The 15,880-nt window shown below is 44.2% G+C and overlaps 1 protein-coding gene across 2 annotated transcripts in view; it reads right to left on the bottom strand.

Moving 5' to 3' along the window:
* The window catches only part of bcl11aa (BCL11 transcription factor A a), a 49,176-nt gene extending 42,479 nt beyond the window's left edge, over positions 1-6,697 (bottom strand). Inside the window, exons 1-2 of one of the 2 annotated variants that reach the window (XM_061690652.1) lie at positions 6,283-6,697; positions 2,597-3,049 (exon numbers count right to left, since the gene is read on the bottom strand). In XM_061690652.1, coding sequence (XP_061546636.1) covers positions 2,597-3,049; positions 6,283-6,337 — 508 coding nt within the window. In that variant the 5' untranslated portion in view covers positions 6,338-6,697. The remainder of the gene's footprint in view (positions 1-2,596; positions 3,050-6,282) is intronic. The other variant, XM_061690653.1, reaches the window with a different exon arrangement.
* Positions 6,698-15,880: the final 9,183 nt, after the last annotated feature.

The raw sequence follows: 15,880 nt of genomic DNA, 5'->3' as shown, positions 1-15,880 counted from the left end.
TTGCAACGGAAGGAGCGACGTTGACATCGGTAGGAAAAATTAACAAACTTTTCATTTTGGTCATTTTACAGTTAGTTTAAAGTAAAGTTTGTTTTTAAACATGCATCTGTCCTTGACTGGATGTAATATGCAGCCCTCGAATCCGACGCTGGAGAGTACAGCTCAGGTAGACTGGGGACGGGAGGAGCGACTTATTAAAACGCCAGTATATATTTCTCTCACATAAACAAGAAAGACGGCGCAAAATGTTGTTAAATAATGACAGCAAAGGCATCTGCCTTGTATGAAGCTTGTATGAGTGTGTGAATGTGCATGAGCACTGAAAGTCGCTGCCGTGTTTCTAAACTAAACTAAGCTAAGTTAGCAAGTTAGCAAGTTAGTTTTGGCTAACACTGGTCATGCTTGTTCCAACATTCAAAAATAGTCGACATGGAATAAAAAAAAAAAAAAAAAAAAAATTCAGGTCAAACTGTGAGGATGCACTAAATTAATCATTTTCATTTCATCTAAGCTAAAATATTAACTGTGACGGATTACTTTCAGTGTCGTGAACGTGATTAAACAGCTACCACGTTCTCTAATGTGACTTCCGAATTTTAAAAACTGATCACTGGCATTAGTTTGAAAGAACATACATCTGTGTGAGTTGTCTCAAAAACAGAGTTCATCTGTAATGTCTGACCCGCTTGATTTACTGTAAGGAAAAAATCAAATATATAATTAGAGATGTCGCTTGAACACAACAAGTCAGCATTAATAAATAAGAAACACACTGTGTTTCGCTCTCTTCGTTGTTTTGTCATTGGGAATGCCGGGCAGATATAATCAAGGCTGAAGCTCCGGCAGGATTTTTTTCTGACATATTTACTTTGCCATGACAGTTTGGGGTCAATTAGGATGAAAGCAGGACGGGAAATACTGGCTTTTATGATCAGAGTAGATGTGTTCTATTTTTTTTTTTTTTTTTTTTTTTTCGTAACATAAAGCTGGTGTGTAAAAATCTGAAGTATGTTCTATGGCTTTCTGTAGTTCAAACTCAGAAAAGACATATAGCAAAGCCATCCTGGTTTTCTCCACCAGTTTGAGTGTACAGCTGTTCATACCAAGACGTTCCCACACACAACGCTATTGAAGCAACCAGGCGCCTGCATTATGATGTAAATCGCTCTAATAACCCAGTTGAGCTGGTAAGTGTGTGTGTGTGTGTGTGTGTGTGTGTGTGTGCGTTTGTGCGTGTTGAAATATAGTCACTGCTTAGACAAGCAGGTTTGCCTGAAAAAAACTACACACCCTCTCTCGCACAGACCTAGATTTGTCTATCTGCAGAAAAAGGTCAAATGCACATTTGTCTGTCAATAATTTTCATCATCTGCGCTCCTCATTTGAAATGTTATTTAGTGCAGGACACAGGTCGTACACAACAATTAAATGAAATGGGAAACAACTGGAGCACTTAGGATTCCTTAGACACACTAAAGGAACAAAATGATAACGTGTGTGTTTTTATTGTGTCTCTCCTCTGCTGTATTTCATCTGCATCCCCTTTTTACACGTTCTTTTTCTGCAGTGGCTAATTTGGTACAGACAGGCGGCCACTAAAAACTACTGCTAATTAAAATGCACAGGGAGGAAAAAGATGGCAGTGCAACAAATAATTAGTGGCGTTAAGATGCTTTATATAAATGACTTTCCCTCTCAGAGCCGAACTAATGCTGGCTTTTCCCTTTCAACGCATGCCTGCTATTTTGATTGCTTGACAAGGGAAAAGATGAGCGACAAGATACATGTGAGGACAAATCTTAAATTTTACCTACGAGACACGTGGTGTAAAAAAAAAAAAAAAAGAAAGATGTTGGAAGTACTAACGCGGGGTGTAGTGCTGGACTGCATTTCGTCGGGCTCGATGTGGCAATGAAAGAAGGGGAAACCACACCGAGCGGACACATCTGCTCAGGCCACATGAGAGAAGCAAGCACACACTCACACATTAAAAAAGAACAAGCATTCTGTGCGACCAAACTCAGGAAGAGTCTGCACTGACTCCGAAGAGTCCGAGTCATAAATGCTTGCACACACACACACACAAACACACTTACAACTGCATATACAGCGCTGTATAAACCGACACAGAGAGTCGAGATTTTTTTTTAACAATGGCAAGCATAACCACATAAGTTTGGTGTTAGTCGGAACAGAAGACAGAACCTCATTGTTCCGGGTGTCATTCTTACTTCTCGCTACCCTCGTGTAGAAAAGCAGAAGCCCGAGGCTTGTCTTAACATGTCTTCTTAGACTAGACTGGCCTCTGTACAGTTTAGGTGGAGCACTTGCAGGCTTCTCATCCGAATATAATACCTCCTGCCTATACACACAACACATAAAACAAAGTCCAAAGAGGTGCAATACGTAGATATTGAATTCATGCTTGGAACAATTCTTATTTCAAATTTACCACCTTATTCACACCCTATAGATGGACAAAAATCTGCTCTAAAGAAACTCTGCAAACGTCAGAGTGGCTTGTTCGCCTATTCTGAGGCACCATGTGCAAACCCAGAGGGAATCGACGCATAACGGGAGGTGTGAACGCACTTACCTGGGAGGAGCTCCTGTTTGGGGCAGATTCCCCGAGGTGACAAAAAGCGGTCATCGTCGTCGTCCGCCAGCGTAGCCTGGATGCCAACTTCCACGGGCCTTCGGCTGCGCAGAGAGCCCAAGGCGGGAGAAGGGGTCAGGGCCAGGCCCGGAGAGGGGGAGGGGGGCTTGTCCAGGCCTCGGCCCACACTCAGACAGGGGGGGCCGTGGCATCGCTTCCTCTTGTGCTCGATGAAGAGCAGGATGTCCGCCAAGGGGAATGTGGCCTGGCACTGGCCGCAGGTCAGCAGGTCCTGTTCCGGCGAGCGGTGAGGGTCGTGACCCGGTCGCGATAGCCGGCCTAAGGTCGAGCCTGGGCGGTGCCCGTTGAGGCTGCTGCTCCCCTCCGAGTGCTCCGAGCAGCGCTCCGACAACTCCTCCGACGAGACGACTGCCGTGGACAGGGGATCGGCTGCTGGCAATGGAGAGAAAGGCCAAAGAAAAAGAAATAGATAAGAGTGCGAGGAATGAAGAAGAATGAGTAGAATGGAGGAAATTAGAAGATGAGCCCATATTAATCTAGTACATATTTTTCATTAATCCTTTTGTTGCACTTATTTGTGTGAACTGGGGAGGGAGCAAACTATGCAACTATAAAGATGAGCTTTTAAGGTGCTAAGCAAGCAAGCAACCAGAAAAATAACAGGGTGGTGTAATGACAGGAAAATGTGCCATGGACAGAATTGCTCTCGAAAGTCAACATTTAATTTGATAACAACAGGAAAACATGGGTTTGACATTTTTGTGCATAACAGTGGTATACAAATATTTGGACTTTGCTAACCTTGTTTAAAAAAGTTTTGTTCCAGTCACCAGCAGACGGGGGAAAAAAAGTGTAACAACCATGTCCGACGTGTATGCGAGGCCCAGTACAAAAAGTGTACGTCAGCGGCACAGTGCCTGACACAGACTCCAAAACTCATCCCCAAAATGAGCCATTCAACGCGATTCCTAACCCGTTCGATGTGGGATTAACTCTCGACTACTTTTTAAGAAGGCTTTTGTCAAAGGCACATCCTCCTACGGTGGAGTAGAGACGTGCGAACAGAGCAACCGCTGCATTAAAGAAGCGTAATTCAGTGTCCTTCTTTTAAAGAAGATCTTGCAGTCGAAGGTGAGGAGTGTGACTCCGCACTCGCCAGATAATGCTCGTTGACCTTCTTTACTCAGCCACCCAATTTCACATTTTAATGAACTTAAAACCACTGAGGATCAAAAAATAGATTTTAATTTTCATCGTCTGGGTGATTGGTACAGATTTTGTCTGATAAAAGGGAAGGGTTGGAACGTGCGTGTTGGAATGCAAGCCGGTGTGTGTGTGCCTGTGTGTGTGTGTGTGTGTGTCTTTTTTTATATTATGTGGACTACATCCCCCTCCAGGAATTATCATTTGAACGCTGTACTCCTGCACACATGTACGAACAAACTGGGACATGGAGATAACATGATAAATTCACCAACACCACCACAACCCCCTTCACCCCAGCGTCATCCTACATCCGGACCCCTGCACCCTAATGATTTAACTTCAGGTCACCGCGGCCTTACTTTTGTCACAGTGACTACATAAGACTTACATATTGATAAAAGCTATACATGAAGTCCTTACATACAACACTTCAGTTGGGAGTTAGTTAGTGCATTGGTAGAAAACGCATTTGGTTGCATGTTAAAGCTTTGTGAGAAGCGGACAAAGATTTTAAGTTAAAAAAAAAAAAAAAAGATCACTTCTCTTGAAGGTCTTGAATTAAATGTTGGTTTTAAAGTTAAACATGCAAAAATTTGAAAAATAAAGCACTGGATCGTACATATTTTAGTCTTGAATTAGTTCTGTTTTGGGTGGTTTAAATAGAAGGTTGGTCCTGCTGTAAAAACGTGTTGTTGTTGTTTTTTGTTTTTTTATATAATAATGATGAGACAGTATATAGAAAAGTGCGAGTCTCTTTTCAATGCTCATGTTGTGAATACATTTCATGTATGTTGTTTGCATCTGAAAGGTATGCAAAATGCTAATTCTCCCCCCCAAAAAATTAAAATAAAATGGCGAGGTCAAAGTGCATGTGTGGGGGGGGTGATTATGTCTGTGTGTGTTGGGGGGGGGGTATGTATGTAATGCCCGAAGCACCCCCTAGCCATCCCATACCCCCCCCCCCACCCCCCACCCCAGCCCCCCCCCCACACACACACACACACACACACAGAGTACTAGTGAGTATGTGGAGTGGTAGCAGTGAAAGTGATCAAGTTCAAGCTCTGAGCTGGATTTTCTGATCGTGCTCTGCCTCCTAGCGACAGTTTATCGCCATGGTCGCTGTCACCCTGCATGTACCCCCACCCCCCACCCCCCCTCGACCCCCACCCCTACCCCCCAAAAAAAATTGCGTAAAACGAACAGCTGCACGGACGACAGCCAGTCAACATGCCAAAACTTAACCAAGCATTCGTGTATACGTATACAAGTATCTCGTTAATATTGCTTTTTATTTTTTTTTATTTATTTTTTTTTTTCATTGACTAGTTTAGGTGAACCGTTGAAACACCACCAAGATTAAATTCCGTTTGACACCATTCTCGCTGCAATTTTGTGACAGACGCGCTTTCCACTCATATGGAACATCTTTGCTGTCAATGTCGGAGCAATAAAGACGACAGATTCGTATAGGTGATCAATACGGGTCATTTTTACGTCAAACGGTGTCGAAATGGTATGCAGTTCAGACGTTGCTCATAAATGTTCCCATTTATTTAGCCCCAGTTTGTTTTGTGGCATCAAACCGAAAAAATAAAATTAAAAAAATAGATGAGAAGCGGGATGACGAGGTGTTCCTGTTGCTGTCTCGCAACTCCGGGCTCCAACAACTCTGTTGCGCGTGTTTTGGCGAGAAAGTTCCTCAAACTGGGATGAACACCGAGACATTTGCGTAAATAGGCGTTCGGGTTTTAAAAGCCAGGAAAGGCAAATCGATGTGTGTTGTCTGCGCGCGCCGAGCGCGGTCGCTGCTGTGACGGAGGCAGCTTGTAAACACGAGGTGATGCGTTTCCGTTGCTTCCAGAAATTTCAACTCCCAAGTTTTGCGTTCCGTTTTTAGGAATAATCCAAGAATAGAAGGAGAGCGAGAGAGAGAGAGAGAGAGAGAGAGAGAGAGAGAGAGAGAGAGAGAGAGAGAGAGAGAGAGAGAGAGAAGGTGAAACTTTGCTCACGAGACAGTAAGTGATGTTCCGATCGGGGCTCGTTCTTGTCTACGAGCGCCCAGATGAGCCGTGCGTGCGCCTCCACTGACCGGACCGATCGAGGGGGCACAATTGGACCCCGGTTACCCCCAAATGTCTCCTTTCGGATCCCTGTCGCTGTTTTGCAACAAGACCAACAAACTTATTTTGGTCTCGTGGCTCGCACTTTTAGGACCGCACAGTTGAGTTCAGTTCACCGCGGGTCCGAGCGCTCCATCCCGGAGACCTCGCGGCGGACGTTCCGCTGACCCCCCTCCCCACCACACACGCACACCCCCTCACCCCTCAACCCCCCCTCCTCCTCCCCCCACCCCCCACCCCCCCACACACACACACACCAATACCTCCCATTTGCCTATTTCACTGAACGAGACCGATGCACGGGCATGTATCGTTCCGTTTCTGGTTTGTACTTACGCGAGAAATCCCGTTTGCTTAAGTGCTGAGGTTTGCCTTGCTTGCGGCGAGACATGGTGGCTGGCGGCGGCGCTCAGTGCGGATCACATCGGGGAGAGCCGGGGTTACGCGTAGGAGACTCCGCTGGGGCAAAAGAATGTCTTCATCCGGCGCCTTCGTCATCCACGCACAACAACAAAAACAACAAAAATCATTGACCCCTCCAAAAAAAACATTGAAAAAAATAAAAATTAAAAACTAATTAGAAATAATACAAAGATGGCGCGGAGGCGAAGATGGATCGCGGGATCGCCTTCATGGCTTTTTGGAGAAAGAAGAGCGGTGAAAAGAGAGAGAGTGTGTGTGTGTGTGAGGATGGAGAGAGAGGAGAGGAGAGAGGGGAGAGCGATGGAAAAAATGGCAAAAGCCCCCCTCCGCCCCCCCGCCCCCCCCCCCGCCATCGCCGCCACCACCCCTCCCCTCCCCTCCCCCCCACCCCCGTGGTTGGGGGTTCAAGTGCACGGACGTGACGTTCCCGGCGAACTTGAACGTCAGGCGGTGGACGGACACCCGACATACAAAAACATGGGCAGGGCCGAGGCACCCGAGTGGGAGTGGGAGTGGGAGGAGGGACGGAGGGGACGCCAAATAACACCAATGGACGATCATTGGCGAGGGGAGGGGAGGAGGAGTAGGAGGAGGAGGAGGAGGAGGAAGAGGAGGGGGAGGGCCGCGCATGAAGTAGACCCGGTGGAAACCAATGGACACAGAGATCAGGGGGGCCGGACAAGACACACTTGAAGGAAGGGGGGGGGGGGGAGAGAGAGAAGAGAGAAAGAGAGAAAGAGAGAGAGAGAGAGAGACGTATTATGAAAGCAATATGCAGAGAGAGAAAGGGACGTGGACGTGAAACAGGGCAAGCAGAGAATGCGCTTCGACTTGTGTCGCGTGCGCGCGCCCGCTTGGCGCACAAGACACTCGGGGGAAACTTCCGCAAGCGAGCAACGCGCGGGCCAAGCAGTGGGTGGCCTTTTGGACCTATTTACTGCCTGGGCCCAATTCGCACATGATTCCAACATATTTCACTCTTTTCGAGGAGACGAGGGGGGGGGGGGGGGGAATTACGCCGCTTTACCACATTTTAATCGCCTGCAACTGATGCACATGATCAAATTACATATTTTTATTCACCCCCCCCCTCCTACCCCCACAGTGTATGATTAGCACATTGTACAACACTACGGTGATGACACTTTATTACCTATCACTCTTGATTTTTGTAATGTTAGAATTATGGTCACCCCCCGCCCCCCTCCTCCCCACGTAGCATCATTTTCGCAACGGCAGCGACTCGATGAGCACCGTAAAAGGTGGCAAACAAAAAAATCAATAAAAAAGTTCCTTCTTAAAAATGACTTTAGCGCCGTTTTGCGTGGATGTCACGTCACTGCCGAGGTCAAGTCCAAAGCTCATTTCCTTACAGCCCACATTGTGCACACCTTTGAAAGTGTGAAAGTGGTGACTGTTTAGTGGGCACTTTCGTGTCCAGCAAAGCAATACCCCCCGCCCACCCCAAAACCCCCCGCCCCCTGTCTGTTCTGACTCGGTCCGGGGTGAAACCCAAGCTGCTGACCTTGGAAGAAGAAGTGCGCAGCGGGCCCATAATAACTTTCAGATGTGATTCAGGTTCGAGCTGGAACGGGGGAGGGTTCGTCGGCAGTGGGGGTGGTATATAGGAGAAGGAGGAGGATGAGTGAAGAAGAAGAGGAGGGGGAAGAGATTGTAAATACTCTTGTAATAAAAGGGGGTTCGGTAATATAAGACGACGGGCTTTATATCGGCAAAGTCGCACGCGTGCATCCGCTGAGGAGACACAAAAGCGACGGATGAGAGGACGTGGAAGACGGGAGACATGCTGGCTCTTGTGGCTGCCGGGGGGAGACGGGAGGAAGGGGCGAGCCACTTCGTCGTTGCTGGAGGGCGCTCGGAGTGGAGCCGGAGATTCGCTCACTGACCGAAGAGGACGCGCACTTAATACGGAGGGGGTGGTGTGGTGGTGTGGGGAGGCAGGCCAGGAGGAGGGGTGGGGTGGGGGGGGGCTGGGGGTGACGGGAGAGAGACAGAGAAGGAGAGAGAGAGAGAGAGAGAGAGAGAGAGAGAGAGAGAGAGAGTCGCCGGAGGAGTGACGGAGGAGGTTCAACGTCAAGGGGGAAAATGCATGACCAGTGAGTGAAATATTTTGCAAGTTGGGGCTTGTTTGCGTGGGACGGTGCGCGTGCATGTGCGTCCATTTGTGTGGCGCTGCAGGTTTGGACAAAAGTCATTTATTGGAACACTTCGCGTTTTATTCATCGGTCTCATGATCAAAACCTGATAGTTGCGATGAAGGCATTAAGTGAGGATAAACAGAAGAAATACACTGAAATCTAGATTTGCGTCCAAACCCAACGAAGGGGGTTGCGGGGACGCCATTAAGAATAGCTGGTGGATTTTTGACGCACGGGACAATAGTTTGGAGATCCACGAACACGAGAGTGGATCAAGAAAGGTGTATAATTCTCGATTGCAATCTATTCACAATAATACATTTTGCCTCATTTAGACTATTGGGCATGTCGGATGGGAAAATATTTTTTTCCCCCCATATTTATTGGTCGTGTAATGCGTTATTGAAAGATATATAGAGGACTTTTTAAGCATATTCTTTGCACATTTAAGAGTTTTGCCGTCAAGTGTATTGCCAGAAGAAGCCACCGCCCCAGCAAAGATTTAGATTTAGAAGTGTGTTGTATGAACGAGGGCGACTTTCAATAACACCATTTGTGGGGGGGGGGTCAGTATTGCATTGCTGCCATGTTTTAATACGTGTAATACACGTATTTATATCTCCGTTTTGTCGGTATACTTCATGTGCAACCCTGGCTTTCATTCAAAATTACTGCGCGCCCGTATAAACATCCAAACATTTAAAGCCCGTGGCCAACAAGTTTAAGGGACCCCAACCATCTAATCCTAGTTGGTTAAAGAGGGCGTCTATTTACAGCACATATTAACCGTGACCCCCCCCCCCCCCACCTATACATTTGTCTTCTGTTTGTCTCTTCCTGCCGTCTCCCGCCTCATCCTCACCTGCACACTTTCGATCACACCTATACACGAAGGCGCGTGCACGCAGGGCATTGCACAGTGCCGCTCGGACGCAAGGAGCGCGCACCCGGGCTGAAATCGGAAGCGCGGCGCTCGTCATAAATCAGACTTTTACAATGCTGCGGTGCGAGGAAACGCTGTGCGCGCACGTTTGCGTGTTGGTTCCATTGGCAGGATCTTGTACTCTTGTTACTTAGTAAAATAACAGCGGCATTCATTTTTTTGCACGCAGTTTGTGCAAATCTAAAGCAATATTATATACCATCCGATTAAGCACTTCTGGGTATCCGTTCTGAAGATCAACACGTTACAGGATGTATAAATTCAAGAGTGCAGTGAGTGTGTGTGTGTGTGTGTGTGTGTGTGTGTGTGTGTGTGTGTGTGTGTCGTAAGGGACGTGAACAGAGCGGAGAGACAACAGAGCATCAGACCGATGACGGTCACATGGGCGCCTTCCTCTGCACGCACGACAGCTCCGGGGAAATTGAGTAACTGGGGGCGCATTTCAATATATGGAAATGACCGGGGGGGCCCCAGAGATAAATCGGCTGCACATAGACCCCCCCCCCCCCCTAACACACACACACACACACATCACCCCTCCCCACCCCAGATCTTCTTTACACCTTCATTTCTCTCTCTTGGTCTCTCGGGTCGCCGTCTATATTGTTTAGGAAATCTCCCCCAAAACGCGCTTGAAGAGATTTTAATCCATTTATTAAAACCATAGTTTTACCATGAATATGCTCCAGATCAAAATTGTGCTTACAAATGGTGACTTATGAATTGATTCCGTTTGTAGAACACACGTTAAATGTGTGGTAAATATTTTACCTATAGCACACCAGAAGCAAACTTTCCAGCAGTGTCTCTCAAACTTTCGACACAAAGTACCACAATAATAATACTCAGCTCTCCAATTAACACCATAATGAAATGCATTAAAATACAGTAACGCAGTAGGCCTACGTGTTCATCAAGAACAAGGCTGCGGTTTTATTCCGAAAATTATTATAAGGGACTGTAACACTATGCACGGGACGGTAACACTAGGAAAATAAATTTTAAAAAAAAAATAACAACAACAAAAATGACATAATATATGATTCAATAAAAAAAAGATTTCACATAAAAGTTTAATAAAAATCATACGTGAATAAACGTTAACAAAGAGTTCTTGAAGATTAAATTCTTCATGTATTTACTGTTCCAAAAAGTTCAATACAACTGAACCGTACCGGGAATTATTTGACCCAAAGTTAAAAATGTACTATACATTAAAAGTAAAACATGTCCTGCAAAATAAAATTAAAAATAATCATAAAAAAATAAAAACACGCTTTATGCATAGCTACAACTAACTTCATTCTAATGTTTGACTGCATCTCGTGTTTTAAATGTCTTTTTTGTTTTTGTTTTTTTTTTGGTTTTTTTTGCTTCTGTGTTTAATTCAGTGTTTATTTGACAGAAGTGCGAGCCCGCGTTCGAGAGCCCTTTTAGATGGTTTCGTGAGGTCCAGCCACAACTCCATTCATGATTTTATCATCCACAATGTTCTGCACATGGTTTGGAAAACAGCCTCAAGCTATGGGTTAAAGACTGTTTCTTTTTTCTCCTTTTTTTATCCCCCCCCCCCCCCCCCCCCCCCCAGGTGTCGTCTTAATTTCTATGCAGAGCTTCAAATCCCTGTCACATCCAGTCTTGCGCTCTGGCAGCGGAATTTCATGTTCTCACACACACACACACACAACACACTCTATTTCTAGCCATCCAAAAAGATTTGCAAAAACGGGGGTAGGCTGGATTTTATAGCGAACTATTATCACGTCGCGGCATGTGCGCACACGTCGCCGCGTCTGCCCGGTGGTATTAGATGAAATCAGGCGGGATTACGCAGCTATAGACCAAATTATACCAGACCCCCACCTCCTACATCACGCAGGCAGGCGCGCGCCCACGCGCTCTTCTCTCAGCGCGATCGCGCATGGACGCGACATCTGATTTGAGGAGAGGACATCCGCAGTTTCCTCCACACCGGTTGATATGAATGCTATTTATCGTTCCATCTAATTTGGGGAGAATTCCAATTCCCCGGTTGTCTTGCATCGGGGCCACACAACATCAAAACCGAAAAGGGCTGGAGCAAGGCAGCTCTCCCTAGGCCAGCCTCCATCACCACCATCCATCTGCCTCTAATGCACGGCCACGTTTATGGCCGCCGTTAGTTAAGTCGTTGTTAATTTTACACTAACTGGTTGTTATGAAGATGAATGACGAGGGGGAATGACACGCCTGGGACCTTTTGTGTTGCAAGTATAGAGCCCAGCACTGGCGCATATAGCTAAAAAGACCTATAAAGGCTGCAAAGTGTTTGGAGGGGTTTAAATGAGGGCTTGTGGCTCGGATAATGCGAGGTTAGTCATCGGCACAGTTTAAAAACCACACACACACACACATATATATATATATATATATATATATATATATATATATATATATATATATATATTTTAAATCCGTCAACATCCAGCAATTAAACGCACTTTGCAAACGATGCATTTAATTGAAGGTATGTTTTTTTTTTTTTTTTTAAATGATTATCTGATCGATTTAGAAGAAGAAAAAACATTTGAGAGGAACTAGTCAAGTGTTGATAAAGCAACGATGGAATGTGCTGTTAAAGGATATAATAGTGGGTTTTACTATATGGAAGTGGCTTTTAACAGCGACAAACACGGACTGGAGCTCCATCTAGTGGCCACATGCCGCTTGTGTAAGAGAAGGGGCCCAGCTCTGGGGCCTGAAGCATCAACCCGACATGAAGCTCGCTAAAAAAAAAGAAGTTGAATATCGGAATAGAGCGTCCGTCAGGTGATTGAAATCCATTCAAGACATTTGCTTTAAGACACACCATCGGTGACGTTTTACGGTAAAGTATGACATTGCACAATAAGTATTCTATATGTTGGGAAATTGGTTGGATATGTTGTATATTGGAATCAATGTTTATGTTTTTGGTTGTGGTTGAAAGAAATGGACTCGAACAACGTCCAATGTAAATTCATGTAATTAGGAGGGGTATCGCAGAAGTAAAAAAAAAAACTATATAAAGGAATGAATGAATGAATGAATGAACTCACCGAATGCTGTACATCTGTATCAACGCGCTTACTTAAACCTGACAACACGGACAAAAGACATAATTACTCATCTATACCATTACGTGATCTTGTTTGCTGCACTTTTTTTCATCTTCTTCTTCTTATTATTATAATTATTATTATTAATTCCACACTTTCCGACTAATACAATATGATGAAACCTGAAATCGCAACGGATGAAATCCTTGATCCGCAGCAGTCCAAAGAACGCTGTTGTACCTTGGAAAGGCTGCGCGTGTTCGTACCTCCGAGAGTTTAGTGATAAATCATGTATTTTTAATGAATATCAATCGAAGGAGTCCCCCCCCCCCCCCTAAAAGGCAGGCGGGAGCCGGGCTATCTAATTAGATTAAGCGGCGGTGCGGGGGAACAGCGCGGTAATGACGGCTGTATCACGGCCGCCACTTTCTAATGGGCTCTGAAGCAAACTAGGGGGCCTTTCAAACCATTAACACCGAGGGGGGAAATAACAAATCTAATCTGACATGACACCCTTCTGTTTCAGTCTGCCTCTTAACCAGAAAGCCTCCATTACTGGCAAAGTCCCTGCGTCTAATGCCATCTGACTCCTCGACTTGTGTGTTCCATGTAGCGCATCTCTGGAGACCAAGAGGACCTATTATTTTCATAATTGACCAATTATAGGTTACACTCTTAATGTTTGTTTACACATGCGCGAACGCTGTAAAACAACAGTCGTGCAATAAACAGTGTTTTGTTGTTGTTGTTGTTGTTTTTTTTTTTTAATGGAAAAATGTGCATGTGATAGTTGAAGTTATGGGGATATATAAGTCAAAGCCAATAATCATCTATATGGACAGAACGTTATTACAGCGGCAAATTGAAGTTTGGTGAACTCCAGAAAGTTTGGTTGCATGGGTGTTTTATATATATATATATATATATATATATTTTTTTTTTTTTTTTTTTTTTTGACAAATCAACACTCACGATTTCTTTGGGGAACATTTGGAATCACTTTCGACTCCATTTTTTTTTTAGACACACTCGCACTAACATAATCCATTATCAAAACAAAACCCCCCCCCCAAAAAAAAATTGTTTTGCAAGACGATAAAGCTCCGTTTTAATTAAAGAGAAATCATCTTTGCTTCAATCATTTCAATGTTGTATCCTACTGCATCATATTTGCTCACCTGCAAATAAAGCGCCTCTCGGTATGACGCGGCGTAATTTCTCTACCAGCTCTCTGACCGACACGATCGAAACTATTCCAAACTACTGCGTATTTAAAGGCAGAATTTAATTAGCAATCATATGTAAAAAAATAAATAAAAAATGTTATTTCAATGTACATGATTGTAAATACTGTCTGCTGTATTATACAGTAAATGCAAATTTCACATGTTTGTCTTATCCGGTACAGTATTGACATATTAAGTGATCATCTATGTTTTATTGCATCACGCATAACATGCGCAACGATGCGAATCACGCGAAACACAAACGTGAACGCTATTGCACAGTCACGAAAACATTCAGACGGGTAACAAGGACAGAGGCCTGGCAATTTATCCTTAATATAAATGAGCACTAAATAAATAAAATCTCTCTCTCTCTCTCTCTCTCTCTCTCTCTCTCTCTCTCTCTCTATATATATATATATATATATATATATATAAAACGTCAATTAGTATTGGATCGATACTGTTGGGCAATCTTTGCACATTTTAAAATATGTAGATATATTTAAATGTTGAATGTGGACAACAGGGATCGATGGCACACATGTATTACAATGCTAACTGGGCATTAGCAAAAACTATTTTTTTTTTTTTTGCTTGCTTCTATAAATGAGTAAGCGTATAAAACAAACAAAAAAAGAAGTCACCTGAGGAAGAACATAGTACAATTTGAACGGTTTTTTTTTTGTTTTGTTTTGTTTTGGGGTTTTTTTCTTGGGGGGGGGGGGCACAGGCCCACGTGCGTATACATTCTGATGGCTAAGTAAACATGTCTTAATCAGGTTTATTATTGTCTGAGAGGCCCAATTTTAGGCATACACATTACATACTTAGGAACAAATCTGTTACTGAGTCGGATGAATCCATAATATAGATGTGGACAAGACACAATGACAAATATTTTGCACATTCTTCTTCTCCAAATGTTTTTATTTCTTTAAAAAGTGAACAATTTTTTGAAAGTATTGGTCACTGTTGACCAAACACTGTTTACGAATCACGCCACGAGGTGGCAATAAAGAGCTTTTCAGCGTCTGTTCAATGTGCAGCTTTGGAGGATGGCGGCGCAGAGTTCCAGAGGACGACAAGAGTTAAGACCCTCTGTCATCCTACAAGCCATCAAGCTGTTCCACTCGACGAGGCTGATGACGACTCTGCCATAAAACTGCTGGCGATGATGCTCGCTGACTCACATGGACGGGGAAGCTTCTCTGCACCGACTTTCACGTCATTCCATGGTAGCTGAAGTTTCACATTTTTGCGTGTCTAATATTTAATAATTGCAACTTTCTAGTGCTGTACCCCTTGTGGCTTTCATGTTCGAAAAAAGTGCTTTGCAAACCTTTTACATCAAGTACCACCTAAAAAAACAAACATACATACATTTGTTAGCCACTGTAACAACACAGTTTGAACCTTAGCACTGCACATAAATAAATATATATATATTAAAAAAAAAAACGGCACTTAAATAATGATTCAATTAAAATGTTAAATAAGAATGTTAAATAAGAATTTACCTGAGTAAATGTTTGAAAACAAACATTTGTAAATGATTAAACGCAAATATCTGATACTTAAAAGTTAAATACAACCGATCAGTACATTAACAAATGTACAGTATTGGATTTAAAAAAAAAAAAAAAAAAAAAAAGAGTCAAAGCCACTGTAATATTATACAATTTTAATTTAGTGATTTGTTCATGTACCACTAGAGGGAGCCCACATACTACTAGTGGTACTCGTACCACACATTGAGAATCCATCAATCCATTTTCTGAGCTGGTTCTCCTCACTAGGGTCGCGGGTATGCCTATCCCAGCTGTCATTCGGCAGGAGGCGGGGTACACCCTAAACTGGTTGCCAGCCAATCGCAGGGCACATACAAACAAACAACCAGTCGCATTCACATTCACACCTACGGGTAATTTAGAGTCTCCAATTAAAAATGCATGTTTTTGGGATGTGGGAGGAAACCGGAGTGCCCGGAGAAAACCCACGCATGTACAGGGAGAACATGCAAACTCCACACAGGCGGGGATTGAACCTGGGTCCTCAGAACTGTGAGGCTGACGCTCTAACCAGTCGTCCACCATGCCGCACATT

This window comes from Phycodurus eques, chromosome 11, assembly GCF_024500275.1.
Source record: "Phycodurus eques isolate BA_2022a chromosome 11, UOR_Pequ_1.1, whole genome shotgun sequence".
Classification (NCBI taxonomy): Eukaryota; Metazoa; Chordata; class Actinopteri; order Syngnathiformes; family Syngnathidae; genus Phycodurus; species Phycodurus eques.
Note: the sequence above shows the minus strand (reverse complement) of the source record. Positions and strands in the feature narration are given on the sequence as shown.